Source organism: Misgurnus anguillicaudatus, chromosome 21 (assembly GCF_027580225.2).
Source record: "Misgurnus anguillicaudatus chromosome 21, ASM2758022v2, whole genome shotgun sequence".
Classification (NCBI taxonomy): Eukaryota; Metazoa; Chordata; class Actinopteri; order Cypriniformes; family Cobitidae; genus Misgurnus; species Misgurnus anguillicaudatus.
The window spans coordinates 45,023,341-45,038,995 of NC_073357.2; the positions used below are offsets into that span (position 1 = coordinate 45,023,341).

At 36.0% G+C, this 15,655-nt stretch overlaps 1 protein-coding gene across 3 annotated transcripts in view; it reads left to right on the top strand.

Moving 5' to 3' along the window:
- kcnq1.1 (potassium voltage-gated channel, KQT-like subfamily, member 1.1) overlaps window positions 1-11,822 on the top strand; it is a 42,372-nt gene extending 30,550 nt beyond the window's left edge. For 2 of the 3 annotated variants that reach the window (XM_055208773.2, XM_055208774.2), the window contains 5 exons: window positions 2,952-3,027; window positions 4,090-4,184; window positions 4,573-4,619; window positions 6,738-6,799; window positions 10,572-11,822. In XM_055208773.2, the coding sequence (XP_055064748.2) occupies window positions 2,952-3,027; window positions 4,090-4,184; window positions 4,573-4,619; window positions 6,738-6,799; window positions 10,572-10,793 (502 nt within the window). In that variant the 3' untranslated portion in view covers window positions 10,794-11,822. The remainder of the gene's footprint in view (window positions 1-2,951; window positions 3,028-4,089; window positions 4,185-4,572; window positions 4,620-6,737; window positions 6,800-10,571) is intronic. The other variant, XM_073859214.1, reaches the window with a different exon arrangement.
- Window positions 11,823-15,655: the final 3,833 nt, after the last annotated feature.

The following is a 15,655-nucleotide window of genomic DNA, read 5'->3' on the forward strand; positions in this document are numbered from 1 at the left end:
ACCTGTATAAATGTTTTTTTTTATGATGAACACAAAAGAGGATATTTTGAGAAGTTATGTTAAGCACACAGCAGATAGTGACCATTGACTTCCATAGTAGGAAAAAAATATTTTGGTAAATGATGAAGAAAATATTTTGATGGTAAGCACACAGTTGACGGTATCCATTAAATTCCATCATATTTTTTTATTCCTACTATGGAAGTCAATAGTCACTATATCTACTGTGTGTTTACCATCATTTCTCAAAATATCATCTTTTGTGTTCATCAGAAAAAAATAAATTCATACAGGTTTAGAACAACATGAGTATGAGAAAATGATGACAGAATTTTCATTTTAAGGTAAACTATCCTTTTAATGAAAGAAAGTCTGAGATCATAATATTTGGTCTACCAAAATTTAAGGAGAAGATAGCCAGTGCTCTTGCTCCCTTTAGAAATAATGGTGAAAGATAGTGTGGGATTTTTTGGCTTAGAATCATCTTTTCTGAGTTTTAAAGATCTAGACATTGTGGCTCATGTCTTTATTAATTATTATCATATGCGGGGATCTGTCAGCGGCAATTAAGTTGTCTGCAGCTTGTACAGAATGCAGCAGCCAGGCTTTTGGCTGGCACAAAAAAGTGAGCACATCACTTCAGTGCTGTCCTCTCTCCTTTGGTTACCAGTCAAGTTTCGGATGTAGTTTATAATTTTATTATTGGTAGCACTACGCAATTTGTCCCCAATTACATCTCAAATCTTTAAGTCTTACATAGATCTTAATCTTAGCGGTTAGGTCATCAAGATAACCTTTGGGCAATATAAATACAATATAAATTTATAGGTATACATGAAAGTTGAATGCAGCTGTAAAAATGACTTTGTGAGCTAAACATATGTTAGCTCATTGACAATGTTCAATGCTCTATTGTAAGTCGCTTTGAATAAAAGCATCTGCTAAATGAATGAATGTAAATGTAAATGTCACTGTAAACACATAGATGCTTAGTTGTATAACACTGCTGAAGACACCATAAACATTTATTGCTCTAAAAAGCAGTCTCCATTTATCACTTGAATTGATGCCCCTAAACAGAAAACTTTTAGTTCTTACTCCTGAGAATCCTAAAAATATGATTCAGTCACATGTTTGCATATAGATATTAACATCTGGAGTTTTCCGTAACTTTCTTTTCTTCTTTTGTCATGCAAGAGTGCTAATGAGTAGACATCTGCATATCTGAGAGTATGACGGTGCTCAAAGCTAAGAAGGCATCCAACGTAACCACTGGCAAATTACCCAGAGGCATGCTGATGGAAGTCTTGAGCAGGGCACCAAAGAGCAGTAAATTGGCAGCTGCCTGGAGCATGGCATATGCATTATCCCTCATTTCCCCGTTGCCCCCAGCCAGGGAGAAACCAGAAACTGTCAAGCAGCCATGTCCATTAAGTCAATGAGGGTTGATAGCCTACAGCCAGTCTACCGCTAATGCATTTTAAAGGGACTTGTGGGAGTGCACTCAGTCTTCTGTCACAGTGACATGCAACAGACACGAGTCTTCGCATGCTAACATGATACAGGCTCATATCATATCGCGTATAGACTGCCATGCGCGTGCAGTGTACGACGTGCAGGGGAAAGTGTACATATTTGATGATTCATCAGTCTTTGTGACAATGGCCTGCTCCTCCTGATAACCTTGGGTCTCTAGAGTCGACCCCCTTCCCCCTCATCCAATCTTGGTGCTGTGTGTTTAGAAACCTTTGAAAAGCTGAGGTTGTATTTTTTCTTAGACACTGTGTCCTGGTCGTGACCCTTGCGCTCAATGACCACTTGCAAAAGACCCGATTTAACAGCATCTGGAGTGGCTTTGGGCTTTACCTGAGGGCCTGCTAGAGACTGATAGGATTGTTTTGCAAATGATACTAAAACTGTGAAAGGTCATGGTATTGATTATGATTTTATGAAGTTAGATAGGCATTAAATATATTACAGTTATTTCAATGACCAATTGAAACATTTACATTAAAGGGATAGTTCACCCAAAAATGAAAATAATCGGAACACAGTTTAAGATGTTTTTTATTTAGTCCAAGAGCTTATTGACCCTTCATTGAAAATCTATGTACGGTATACTGTCCATGTCCAGAAAGGTAATAAAAACATCATCAAAGTAGTTCATGTGACATCAGTGGGTTAGTTAGAATGTGCTGAAGCAACGAAAATACATTTTGGTCCAAAAATAACAAAAATTACGACTTTATTCAGCATTGTCTTTTCTTTCGCGTCTGTTGTGAAGCGCATGTGCGAGACTTAAGTCACGTGATTGAAGTGACACGAATGACGTGTTATCCTCAGAAATGTTTGCGAAGTTTTTTTTTTTAAACTTACAGCGTGCGTCTCCCTCAGACTGTAATAAAAGCCTGGACGCACAATAAAAAACAGCTGGGGCGCACCAGTTAACACGTCATCCACGTCACTGCAGTCACGTGACTTTAGTCTCCAATGCGCTTCACAACAAACGCAGAAGAGAAGACAATGATGAATAAAGTCGTAATTTTTGTTATTTTTGGTCCAAAATTTATTTTCGATGCTTCAACACATTGAACTACTTTGAAAATGTTTTTATTACCTTTCGGGACATGGACAGTATACCGTACGTAGATTTTCAATGAAGGGTCAACAAGCTCTCTGACCAAAAATAAAACATCTTAAACTGTCTTCCAAAGATGAAGGTCTTACGAGTTTGGAACGGCATGAAAGTGAGTCATTAATGACATTATTTTCATTTTTGGGTGAACTATCCCTTTAAAACTGCAGTTATGTAGTTTTATAATACTTAAAAGTTTTTATAGCATGGTTTTATGATATATGGATATAAATATATATTTAGAGATAGACTTTTTATTATGTAAAATTAAAATTATCATATTGTATATCATTTCTCTCTTTGAACACATTCACAGGATGCGGGATTCCCATCGTACAGCCATTCGTGTGATCCAAAGAATGCGCTACTTTGTAGCCAGAAAGAAGTTTCAGGTAAGCTTTTATTTTTTTTTTTAAATCTAAAGATTTAAAATAATAAAAAAACATTATTTTACTGGTGCAAAAATTTATTATTTTGAAAAATATTGACATGTAGGTGCAAGAGATATTAAGCTGTTATTGTAACAAATATTGACTGTTATATTGGCCTTCAAATTCACACCTTTAATTCCTTGTGGAAGTCAGTTATGTTGTTTGACACATATTGAAGGTTAATCCTTCAACAAATTGAGAGTGTAAATTGGATTTCTGACCCAGCCACAGCAGATGCCCTTTCTGGGTCTTCAAAAAACCTGCTAATGTCAGAGAATCGCCATAATAGCCATCCCACACACTTTCTCCTCCTTTCATGCGAGTGTGCGACATTTGATACTCGTTACTGCACTTTATTTGTCTTCACTGAGTCTTTACCCTCCCGACTTCTCTGCAACCTTTTATTTGACCTGTTAGCCTATTTTCCCTCCTCTCACACACTCTTGCAGTGTTTGTCAGATGCTGCTGCCTATCCGCTGTGTCTGATGTCACGACGATGTTTGCTCACGTTTGAAAGGCTTCCTGATCTGGCTTATTTGTGTCAGAGAAGTGTGAATGTTTGTATGTTTTACTGAGACTGTTCAAACCGAAATTAAGTTCTGTAGCAAACGTGGACCTTCACACATCTACCATGTGTTTTTCAGTAAGTTCAAATAAGCCAACACAGCCACGGCGTCATCACCTGCGCTCGATCTGCGCCGAACGCAGCGAGCGTTTGATTAGGGGTCTAGGTTTGGTGTCGGCAGATGTGAATCATTTTCCTTGTAAGTGACAGTCAAGTTCTGAGGCTTGTTTGATCTGTGATTGGTTGTATCACAAGTCAAACGAGTTCAACCTTTTGATGATCTCATACTTTACGACTCCGCTGATCTAGAGGCTCGGCTGCTATTTGAATTATTATCAGTTCAGAATTTACAACAAAGTCATTCAAGGAAGTCAACATACATAAAAAATCCCCTGCATAAATAAATCACTGCGAGTGAAAGGTGCACGCTACATTAACTAGTTTGTGTGCTTTTGCAGCAAGCACGTAAGCCGTATGATGTCAGAGATGTAATAGAGCAGTATTCTCAGGGTCATCTCAACCTCATGGTGCGCATCAAGGAGCTACAGAGAAGGTGGGATTACAGCTTTATGTCTCAATAGTCAAGCATAGATTTACTTCAGCATGGACATATAGGGGCAGTTTCCCGGAGAGGGATTAGACTAGTCCTGGACTAAAATAAATGTAAGAGCTGTCCAAAGTGAAAACAACTTGCACTGGCATATCTTAAAATACATCAGTGCTCTTTGTTTTGCATCAACATGCACACAAGTAATGTTTTTAGTAAGGCAGGTTTGTTAAAACTAATTATATTTCCTAATTAAACTAAGGCATAGTCATGGATTAAGTTAATCCCTGTCCGGGAAACCACCCCATAGAGTACATCCATTGCTTTGTAAAATTCATTTCACGTTCCATTTGCCATTTTCATGTTGCATGAACATTTCATATGGCTTTGACAGACTGGATCAGTCCTTAGGCAAGCTGTCTCTCTTCCAGACCAGTTCAGGTAAAGCTAAACCATTCATTACACACGGACATCGCATTTTGCCAACATGCACCAATTCATCAGATTCAACACTATATTTATTTACAACATATCCTTCAACTCATACGATTGCTTTGGTCGTTTGTCCATTTCACCAAATACGACAAATACATGCATTTTAGCGCCTCTACCGGCAGCAGGTGAAACTTAATATATTAGGGTATAAAATTATATTTTGCGGGGTCATTTTGCTATGATGACATGTACTGGGATAAGATTTTCAATTTAAACTGACAGGATTAATTGTATTTTATTGCACATTACACTATTCAGGCATTTAGGGCAAATAACGTACCCATTTATTTATTATATGATATAAATAGTGTTGTAGTTCTCGAGACCGGTCTCGGTCTCAAGACTGGTCTCAAGACCACTTTTTACTCTGTCTCGTCTCGGTCTCGGACAAAGAGGACTCTTTTTATATCAAGACCGGTCAAGACCACAATTGATGACACACTGCAAAAAATGATTTTCAAGAAAAAAAATCTTAGTATTTTTGTCTTGTTTTCAGTAAAAATATCTAATAATTCTTAAATTAAGATGCTTTTTCTTGATGAGCAGAACGACCCAAGAAAGTAAAAATTTTGGACCAAAAATATCAAATTTAAGTGATTTTGTGCATAAAACAAGCAAAAAAAATCTGCCAATGGGGTAAGCAAATTTTTCTTGAAATTTTCTTGAATTTAGAGTTTAAGAAAAAAGTTCAAGATTTTTTTGCTTACCCCATTGGCAGATTTTTTAGCTTGTTTTATTTACAAAATTACTTACATTTGATATTTTTGGTCTAAAAACTAGACTTATTTAATTTTTAGATATTTTTACTGAAAACAAGACAAAAATACTAAGAATTTTTTTTCTTGAAAATAATTTTTGCAGTGCACATCACATTGTGTTAAGTGGATGACAAGCCATGGAAAGACTAAATGGTTAAGTTGATTTCAGCTCTTAAGTGTTTGTTCACTTTTATTTGCTTATAAACAAAGATAAATTCCCACATATCTGCAATGCCTTTGATTATTTTATCAACTTCTCTGATGGCACGACACAGGCACGCACACACACGCACGCGCACACACTCACACACAGACAAGAAGTGCATGATCATATGCATATTCCACATTTTATCACAAGTGTTTTAATGCAGTGACTTGCACTGGTCTTGGTCTTGACTTGGTCTCGGCCTGTCTTGGTCTTGGTCATGACTTGGTCTCGACCCTTTAAAGTCTTGGTCTTGTCTTGGTCTCGGTTTAGGTGGTCTTGACTACAACACTAGATATAAACACAGCATACAAAACAGTCACAACTTTTTAAAAATGAACTGAAAATATTCCAAATGTACCGAGATGAAACGATCGATTTATTTGAAGAAAAGATGCAAAAGTTATGACCATCCGGTGTAAATATCTGATCCGGTTTAGACTGATTCAAAAACTGCCGCTAGAAGAAGCGATGATACGTCGTTTATGATTGTGAAAAGGGATTGGGTATCGTGTGTCTCGTGACCGATTGCATCATGCTGGTTTATGTTTGAATGAGATCTGACTGTGCGTTTTGATCACAGAGTTCTTCATATAAAGTAATCGTATGACTTCAGTTCGCAAGGTGTGCAACGTGAATGGTTTGTAATACTTTTATACTGTTTTATGCAATAAATACCTGTGACCGTACTTTTACTTGCATGTTGTGTTTTATATGATAAGTGGATGGGTTTAGGGTAAGGGTGAGGGTGGGGTTAGATACTCCAAAATATCTTTAAAACCATAAATGTTCATGAAACCGTTTCTATATTTACAAATTCATCAAATTAAATGTGTCTAATCTGATGTATAATGCAAAAACCTTAAAACGTAACAACAGGTTGTATAAGCTACTGCCGCTAGAGGACACTAATCCCTTAATACGTCCCTTTACGTCGTAATATATAAGGTGCTTGCACAAACGACCTATGAGGTTGTTATTTTTTGGAGGACAGTCTCCTTATTTCTCCATTTGTTGCTATTGTATTCTTAATGCATATTCATGTTTATAAAGTTCATATTTTATTATGATTTCCCTTGGCGTCGTACTTGTCTCCTACAGACCGCATGAAGGACAGAGGCACAAATACTATAGGCTCCAGACTCAACAGGATGGAGGATAAGGTAAAGCTCTTGAATATTTCTGCTCCGGACAGATTAGAGTTTGGCTAAATTTAGCGCGAATTAGATTTATTGCATTTTTGTTCTGGTACTCCTGGGGGTCCTAAAGTATATATCTTCATACAATATCACATACTCTCAAATTTCAGTGAGCACGGTCAAAAAACAATCACAGTAAATCACGGATATAACAAAAACAAGTTCAGTTCGCTGCCGATAAAGCATTCAGCACAATTGGTTTTACAGGAAAGACAGATAAAGATCTTTAAGCTTCATTCATCAAGCCTTCACCTGGAGGCTCAAACATCACTTTTTGATGACTGCTCAAACATTGTCTGTGAGTGATGTGTGCTGATAAGGGTGTTAAGAGCCTAAAAAGAGCAGCTTTTTGGCTTGTGCGTGTGTGTGTGTGTGTGTGAGTGCATGTAAAAATAAGAGGTCTATTGGCCTCCAAGAAAGACAGGGATTCAGGAGCTCTACAAACACTCACTCTGCTCCTGTTCATTTGCCACTCCAGCCATAAATCCTTTTACAAACAGCACTCATCCCAGACACGGACTCAAAACAGCGCACACAATTATTCACATGATCTCTTGCTCGCATGCCGGCTTACTTTTCATGCCGTGTAGATGCTTGACTACACAGCATGAAAACTGAGTAGCAAATCCACTCTTTCTATAAAAAAAGCTTGCATTACATTTTTTTGAAAATGGCTTTTAAGAGGATTTTTTTTTAAATAAGCTTCCATATCTTTAGGGAGAGATCAGTTGTTTCTGTTCAATACTAATGAATAGTTTAATGAGTAGCCAAGTTAAATGAAACAAGAAGGAAACGCTTTAAACTTTTGTCTGTACAGATCTGCATGCAAATTTGCAATTTGCTGTACCAACTACAGTATGTGGACAACATCCAGTGATGACAGGATAACATGCCTCTTACTGTGTCATAAAGTGTTCCCATGAATCTCTGGTAAACAGGAAGCAGGCAGTGTTTGGCATAAACAGGAACAAATAGGCTTAACTTTTCAGCAAACACACGCCTAAAGCAGTTTATTATTGTTATGCTGACTGTATTCTCTTTGGATTTAGTTAACATTTTATTAAATCTTGTTTAAAAAAAAACATTTTTATTTGATTTTTTTTAAACAGATAAGGAAAGCATAACTATACTGTTTAGCCAGAAATTTTCCTGACAATATTTTTATAGCACTTATAATAGACAAGGGCCTGGTATAGAATTTTGACAAACTTGTGAATGAATTTATAGTACATATATTTGCATTCGGTCACTCCCTCATTCAACGGCTTTCTCTGTCCAAGTTTCGGCTCTAGATGTTGTTTTTCTCTGTGGTTAGATGTGCATATTTACTTGCCTGTCTGCATGGGGAGCGACCATATATGTTTACACGTTTGAATCTCTTGCCGTAAGCAAGTATGGCAGTGTGTGTTAGTGCATGTGTACATATGTTTGTGTGTGACCGTGGCGGCACTATCATTGTATAAACTGTGGTCCAGCATGGAGACACTCGTCTGGTTATTTCTAATGGGGTGTAGACAGCGCTGGCTCCACACGTCACTTAGTCTAAACCCAGGGGAAAGAACCTCATGACATTTGGCTCCCCAACTGTATAATGAAGAATTACAAGTATGCGTCTGATAGTTTTCATTAAGTCTCAAACATCGGCCCCTTTAAATATTAAAACAACCATCCTTACACTTAAAAAAATACAGGATGAGGTACTATTTTACGTTTTGACATGTAATAAGTTGACAGAACTTATAAAAACAGGTTCAAATGGTTTAACTTAATTTTTTAAGTTAAAGTAACATAAAAATATATGTTGATTTGACAAAAATGCTGTATTTTTTACCATGTACTATGAACTAGTAAGTTGCTTCTTTAAACATGTAGACAGTCACGCATCTACCCAGTCTCACGAAATTTTGTGATATAGTCACGTAACTTTTTGATTCTTTATTCGTGATATTGTCAAGAATTTTCGCGTTTTTACGTGAACGTACATTGTAAAAAATACTTTAGACCCTTAAATTTTTTTGTGAAATAAACTCAGATTTACAAGTCATGTCAACAAAGATGAGTTGTCACAACTTATAAAATTAAGTTGACTTTTCTTAACTATATTTTATAACAAGTTATAACAACTCACCTGTAGTTATAACAACTCATCTCTAGTCAAGATAAATAATAGTAAGTTAAAATGACTTGGAAATCCGAGTTGATTCAACAAAAAATTTTAAGGCAGCAATTTTAAGTATTTTTTACAGTGTATCACGAATTTCTGTTTACGTGTAATTGTCACGTATTGGTTACTCAACTGCTTTTTCCTATTTTCAAACCATTGTCGTTTCAGTTTAGGGTTAGATAAGGATGTCACTTTAAGTATTGGTTTATAAAAAAAATCTTAATTTTTTTTCAACCCATTCTCACTCCCGAAGGCGTCAAAATCCGAAGCATGTTCAAACCGCCCCAGCGCCAGCACGAAGACGCGAAGGGCGCCCCCATGCATCACCACATGGACGAAATGGGAACTCCGTTGCTTTTATGCTAATCCCTCGGCGTCGGATATAGACGAAAGGGAATCCTGGAAGGTGATGCCGTCACGTTATGCGACGATCGGCAGGACCATGCCGCCCCTGGACGGCAACCACTCAATTCCCCCTCCAAATTCTTTACCATTGTCGCTTGGGGCTGGGGTTAGAACGACTTTCTGTTACATAAAATTAAATCCTAACCCAAACCCAACTCTAACCCTAACCCCAAGCAACAGTGGCTTAAAAATCAGAAGACAAAAAGTATAAACAAACTGACATCCAAACCCCAAGTCTAACCCCAACCCCAAGCGACAATGGTTTAAAAATTGGAAAAAATGTAGTAGTTACCGTCCAGAAGCGGCATGATCGTCGCATAACGTGACGGCATCACCTTCCGGGATTCCCTTTCGTCTATATCCGACGCCGAGGGATTAGCATGAAAGCAACGGAGTTCCCATTTCGTCGATATAGTGACGCATAGGGGCACCCTTCGCATCTTCGCTGAAGGCGTTTGAACATGCTTCAGATTTTGACGCCTTGGGAAGTGAGAATGTGTTTATATTTTCTGATTTTCAAACCATTGTCGCCTGGCGTTAGGGTTAGAGTTTGGTTTAGGTAAGGATGTCATTTTATGTAAATTTAACCCTATACCGAAGCGACAATGGTAAGAAAATAGGACAAACAGTTGACTAACCAATACGTGACAATTACACGTAAACAGAAATTTATGATACGATTATAAAAAAACTTAAAAATTCGTGACAATATCACGAAAAAGAATCAAAAATTTACATGACTATATAACAAAATTTCGTGAGACTGTGCATTGCTTTGGCATCATATAAAAAAGTTTATGGACAATATGTAAACAACATGTGTAAAACTGTTGTAAGCTACTAAACTATTTAAATATAAATTAGGACAGTAATTGACAAGACCTAGTTTGCATTTAAAGCAATGACATGATGACTTTAATGAACCAGTGTTTAGTGATCATGTCATTTAGCTGTATTTAGGTCATTCATCATCACCTTTTTGATCACACTACTCCATGTTCCCTAATCCTATTTACATTAAATGTGGGCAATACATATAGGTAATGTTAACATTGTTACAGATTGCATTAACAGGTTGTCTAATGTTTATTTACACAGACGCAGTGACGTTGTTATTTTAGACAGTATTTTGAAAGATTTGTTGAGGCCACACACTTTTTCCCACAGATCACACACATGGACAGGAGCCTCAGCCGTATTGCCGAGACTCTCAACCTTCTGTTGGTGAGGGACAGTCAGGGTGATTTAGCCAGAGGACAGAAACGTGATGGTAGCACTCACAGACCATCACCCAATCTTTGTCTGCCACGACCAGACAGACAAGACAGTCTGCTCTGCTACGAACAACTCTCAAACAAAACCTTCAGTGAGTCTCACGAGGACAGCTGAGTCCACAAAACCACCAAGTGCCTAAATCTGGCTCTCTTTTAGCCGTAAAAGAGATGATGGGGGTACAGGAATGTCCGAGTTCTGAGTTTTTGTACTTTTGTACTGTAGAACGGCTGGGTTTCTTTTTAAGCATGTAGATGTGTAATAGTTTGTTGCAAAACGAGATAAATCCGTTTTTAACATTTTTGTCAAAACATGTTTATTATTATGTTATCATGTTATTATTTTGTTTTATGGTGCTACTTAGCTGTATTTTTTAAGTTATAAAGGTTTAAATTGAAGGTAAATCAAAACAAACCAACTGCAGTTGAATTGATATTAATTTGAATCCACAACCAAAAAACAAGATTTCTGAAAAATAAAAAAACGGAGTTATCTCGTTTTGCAACGAAACTCTTCAAATATTTATGTATGATTTACTTTTGCTTTGTGAAAATTTTTTTCAATTTAATTACATTTTTAAAAGAGAGAAAATGTTGCCATATTTTTTGTAAATTTCATTCGTCACTCTGAATGTTTAAACAAATGACATTAGTTTTTTAACACTGTAAAAAATGCAGGGTAAAGTTAAAACAACTTAGTTTTGCAAGTCAGTTCAATCTAATATTTTAAGTTTTTACCTGCGATAAATTGACATAACTTATAAAAACAAGTCGACATTGTTTAACTTAATTTTTTAAGTTAAAGTAACATGTAAAATGTTTTAATTTGACAAAATGCTGCATTTATTTTACAGTGTGGGTTTCTAAAAAATATATCTGTTGAGAAGAACAAAGTGTGTGCCAGTTGCTGTTGTATATAAATATACAGATTTGTGAATACAGCTGTAAAACACATCTTCCCAATTAACTTAATATATTTATGTTCATTCAGTTGTACAAATATAAATCATTTTATTGTTTTTGATTATGAAATATTGTATCTATCAAAAAACACTACTGAATTTAGACAGAATTGTCAAAAAAAGCATTTTACTGTGGCAAAAAATTATCAGGTTGAATCCCAAATAAATATCTTCTAAGTCCTTTCTGACTCGTTGTTTGTAGTGCTTTACTTTCCATCATGTTTTCAGTTCATCTTATATTTTTTAACTATTCAAGCACAAATGTATGGGTCAGCCTGGTTTCCCGCTCTTTTTTTAACATCAGGCCAGAATGGTGTCATATATGCTGGTGTAAAGGCATTTATGTTATTCAGGAGCAGTTGTCTTTTTTTCTAAAAGTCTTTCATTGACACTTTCAGAATTCCTTTAGAGAATCCCGACAGATCAGTGACTTATGCAGCACACGACCATATGGAGAGCACCGTGACCTCTGATCTTATGACAATACATTTGCACTCAGGGGTGAGGGGCTTTGTTGCTATGGGGATGACTACATGTGCACCCTCTGACCTTATCTTGGGCAGTAACACGGCTGTCCACCCTGCTTTTGTTCACGCACAGCATCTCGTATGGACCATTGTCACCTGTAATATGTGCAACAAATCAGACATTCCATCACATATACGCTTCTGAGAAGCATGACAGTTTTGTCTTTATTAACTTGCGGTCATATAATTGAGTTTTTCTAGAAGTTGCAATCTAAGGACGTCTATGTGCCACTATGCTAAATCTTAATTTTATGAATGACAATATATATGACAATCACATCCACAGTATATACAAATATATGCTTAAGTGTAAACAAAGAGGACTAGGAAGAGCACTTGCTACTCTTAGCGTATACCTCCTCAAGGCAGGACAACTATGTCAACAATGGAATCAACAGGACAACAGTATTGGCAGGCATCACAGAGAGCAGGACTGCTACAGAGGGGGTCTGGCCCATATGCCGCCAGATAAATGATAAGCCTTTGTTATTCGTTTAAAAGAACGTACTGCTGTCACTGTCTCTGAGACTGCTGAGCAAACTTTGGGACCAAATGCCATTAATCCAAGCTAGTGAACCCATAGAGGTGTATCCAACCTTGAAGACACAGCTTGCCAATGACTACACTTGTTTTATGGGTTTTATGAGTGAAAAAGAAACAGCTGAAAAGTAGAGAGGGCATGGACATAGACATGAATGGGCTGATGGTTTTGCTTCAGATTGCAGGTGTATATGTCAAAGAAGGATCAGTAAAAGTGGCTTGCCAGTTAACCTGTGTAAAGATAATAAGTAGTAGCCTAATTGTAGGGGAAAGAAGGGATAAGAGCTTCTTATTTGTCTTTGATTTATTTGTTTTATTTGTTTTGCTTTAAGTTAATCATTTGTGTTATTGGGTTAATTTGAAACTAAAAATTAAATCTTGTTTATGTTTGACTGCTTTTGTATAAAAGTTATAAAAATTTAGAAAGCAATGATAAATGCACTATAAAAATTTATTTGTTGCCTTATTTATTTATTTATTATTATTATTATTATTATTTAATCAACTTAAAAATAAGTCAACTTTATAACGACTCATCTCTTGTCAAGATAAATAAAAGTAAGTTTAGATGACTTGTAAATCTAACTAGATTTAACAAAAAAAAATAAGGAAGCAAAGATTTTTTTACAGTGTGGTTTTCTTTGTAGATAGTGTTTTAATTAAACGTTTATTTATAATCATTGCTGTATTGTCAATTTATGATTGGCATTGGTTAATACATGTCTAGTTATTTAAATTTATTTTAATTAAAGTAATTTAAATTACTTTAATGTTCATTTTTAATATTTAGTGTGTACTAATACAGTGCTTTTTATTTCACTTCTTCTGTAGTCAAACCTAATTGGGTACAATTTTTAATAATGCTTTAGTTCAGAATAAACGGTTCAAATTGGACTCTTAACTTCATTTAGTGATGTACAGATTGCATGGGCTGTGTAAATGTGTCTCTCTGGGATTTGCTGATAAAAGTGGAGGTCCCATGAGTTTGAGGAGGTAATCCATCTGGTCAAGAAACCCAGCTGAGCTATAACCGAACATATTGGAAACCCTGACAATCTGGACATAATGATTTTAGTGTAAAAGCTCAAATAATGAGGTCCCAGATAAACCCTGGGGAATACAATAACCTCACATTTCCAATAAAACAATTACGTTTATTACGTCTTTACTTTGTCATTAATAATTGTGAAGGGTAAGAGCACGGTGATCTGATAATATTTAGCTAATGTATGTCTTTTTACAAATATATAAAATTTCATTTCACAAAAACAACTTAACTCGATAACAAAAAATTGTTCGATACACAAATATATTTTTATGGTTGTATCAAATTCTTTTTACAACTTTAACTTTACATAAATACTGCATTGAAGATTCAATTTGTAGAATTTACATTACTTGACATGTTACAATATATCGGTTCATTATATGTACATGCAAGGAAACTGTATATTTAAAAAAGTTACCCATCATTTTCATCTAATTGAATGGCACCTCTTAAATGTTAAATTTGTTTCATTATATAAATTGTGGTCAGTGGTTTTCATGACAAGGGAGGCTGATGGATTGAAGTATCTCTGTTTTCTTGCACACGACTAGATAGGGACTAGAAACAAAAGCAAACAGGATTTGTGAGCACCGAGTGCTTCTATTATAGCACAAAGCCTCATTTGCAGGTGAATGCGATGGCACTCGCTTCGCCTTACGCCTTTAGCTTCCTTTGTTCCATTTCGCCTTTTTTGGTGCCAGATGGTCATGGAAATGGGAAACTTCTTTAGAGAAAGGCTATATCTGGCGAAACACTGGCACTCTTTACATACAATATAAACGACGAAATCGAAGGAAATATCTGCAAGAGCTGTTTAAATTCGTTCAATTGTTATTTTCCCTTTGAGATATTTTTATTTTATTAATTAATTTATTTTTACATTTTATTACAATTTTATTTGACGGTATAGCATAGACGTTCCCATAGCCTAATATATAAAAAAAATAAACTGGATGCACTCGCCTATTGCGCATTTCATCTTTTTTAATCAAATTATTAGTTATTTTAGTTCTAGTTTATTTTGATGAATTATGATGCTTATTTGGTTCAAAAGAGTATTCTTTTTGTACTCTTTCCATAGAGTGTGACTTATGTGAATAACGGTGTTATTATTGCTAAATACAACCCTTATTGATGTTATGTAATCTGAGAATACAATTACTTGTAAGGCATTAAAACAATGTTAGGGCTGCATTTATACTCTAAACATATCCAATGAAACAAAATTTTGTTTTAAAAATAAATAAAACTTATCTTCTGGCTAATAAACGAAGTATTTTGTTTCTAGAGATTTGAAAGTTGTCACAACACCATTTTTTTTTCAAACAATTACATTTCGTTTTGGTGACATTTTTTTGGGGAATATTTTTGTTCTTTATTCATTATAGCTTTTTTCCCTAGCTCAATGAAATTAAAGATTTGGCGTGTGGTGGTGTCTATGGTAAATGTTATTCACAGATAGGGTGTAGGTAGGGGGAGGGGAGGCAGGTGGTTGGCGTGTAAATAGAAGGAGCCCATTTTGTTCAAGTCTTGGTAAGTGTTTCATTAGCGGGATAGCTGAGAGGGTGCTGAAAATGAAGGTCTTATGTGGACAAAGCGGGGTTCCAAGGGCACCTGCCTCCTTCATTATGGAAAGAAAATGGCATTTAAATCCTCCCTATAGCACGCAGCTGCCCGCATATCCCTCCCCACAAACAGTGAGGGCGGAACAGCTGAGTCCATCCTGTTTAGAGGCCAAACATTCCTATTTTTCCCAAAGACAAAATGTTGATGCTTGAAAAGTGTATAGGGCAAACAATTTTTTTTTTTTTGCGTTTACCCACATCCCATCCCTTATCTCAGATCTTAAAATAATGCATACTTGACTTTTAAAAGCAAAGACGTCGATACAACCAGTTTAGCA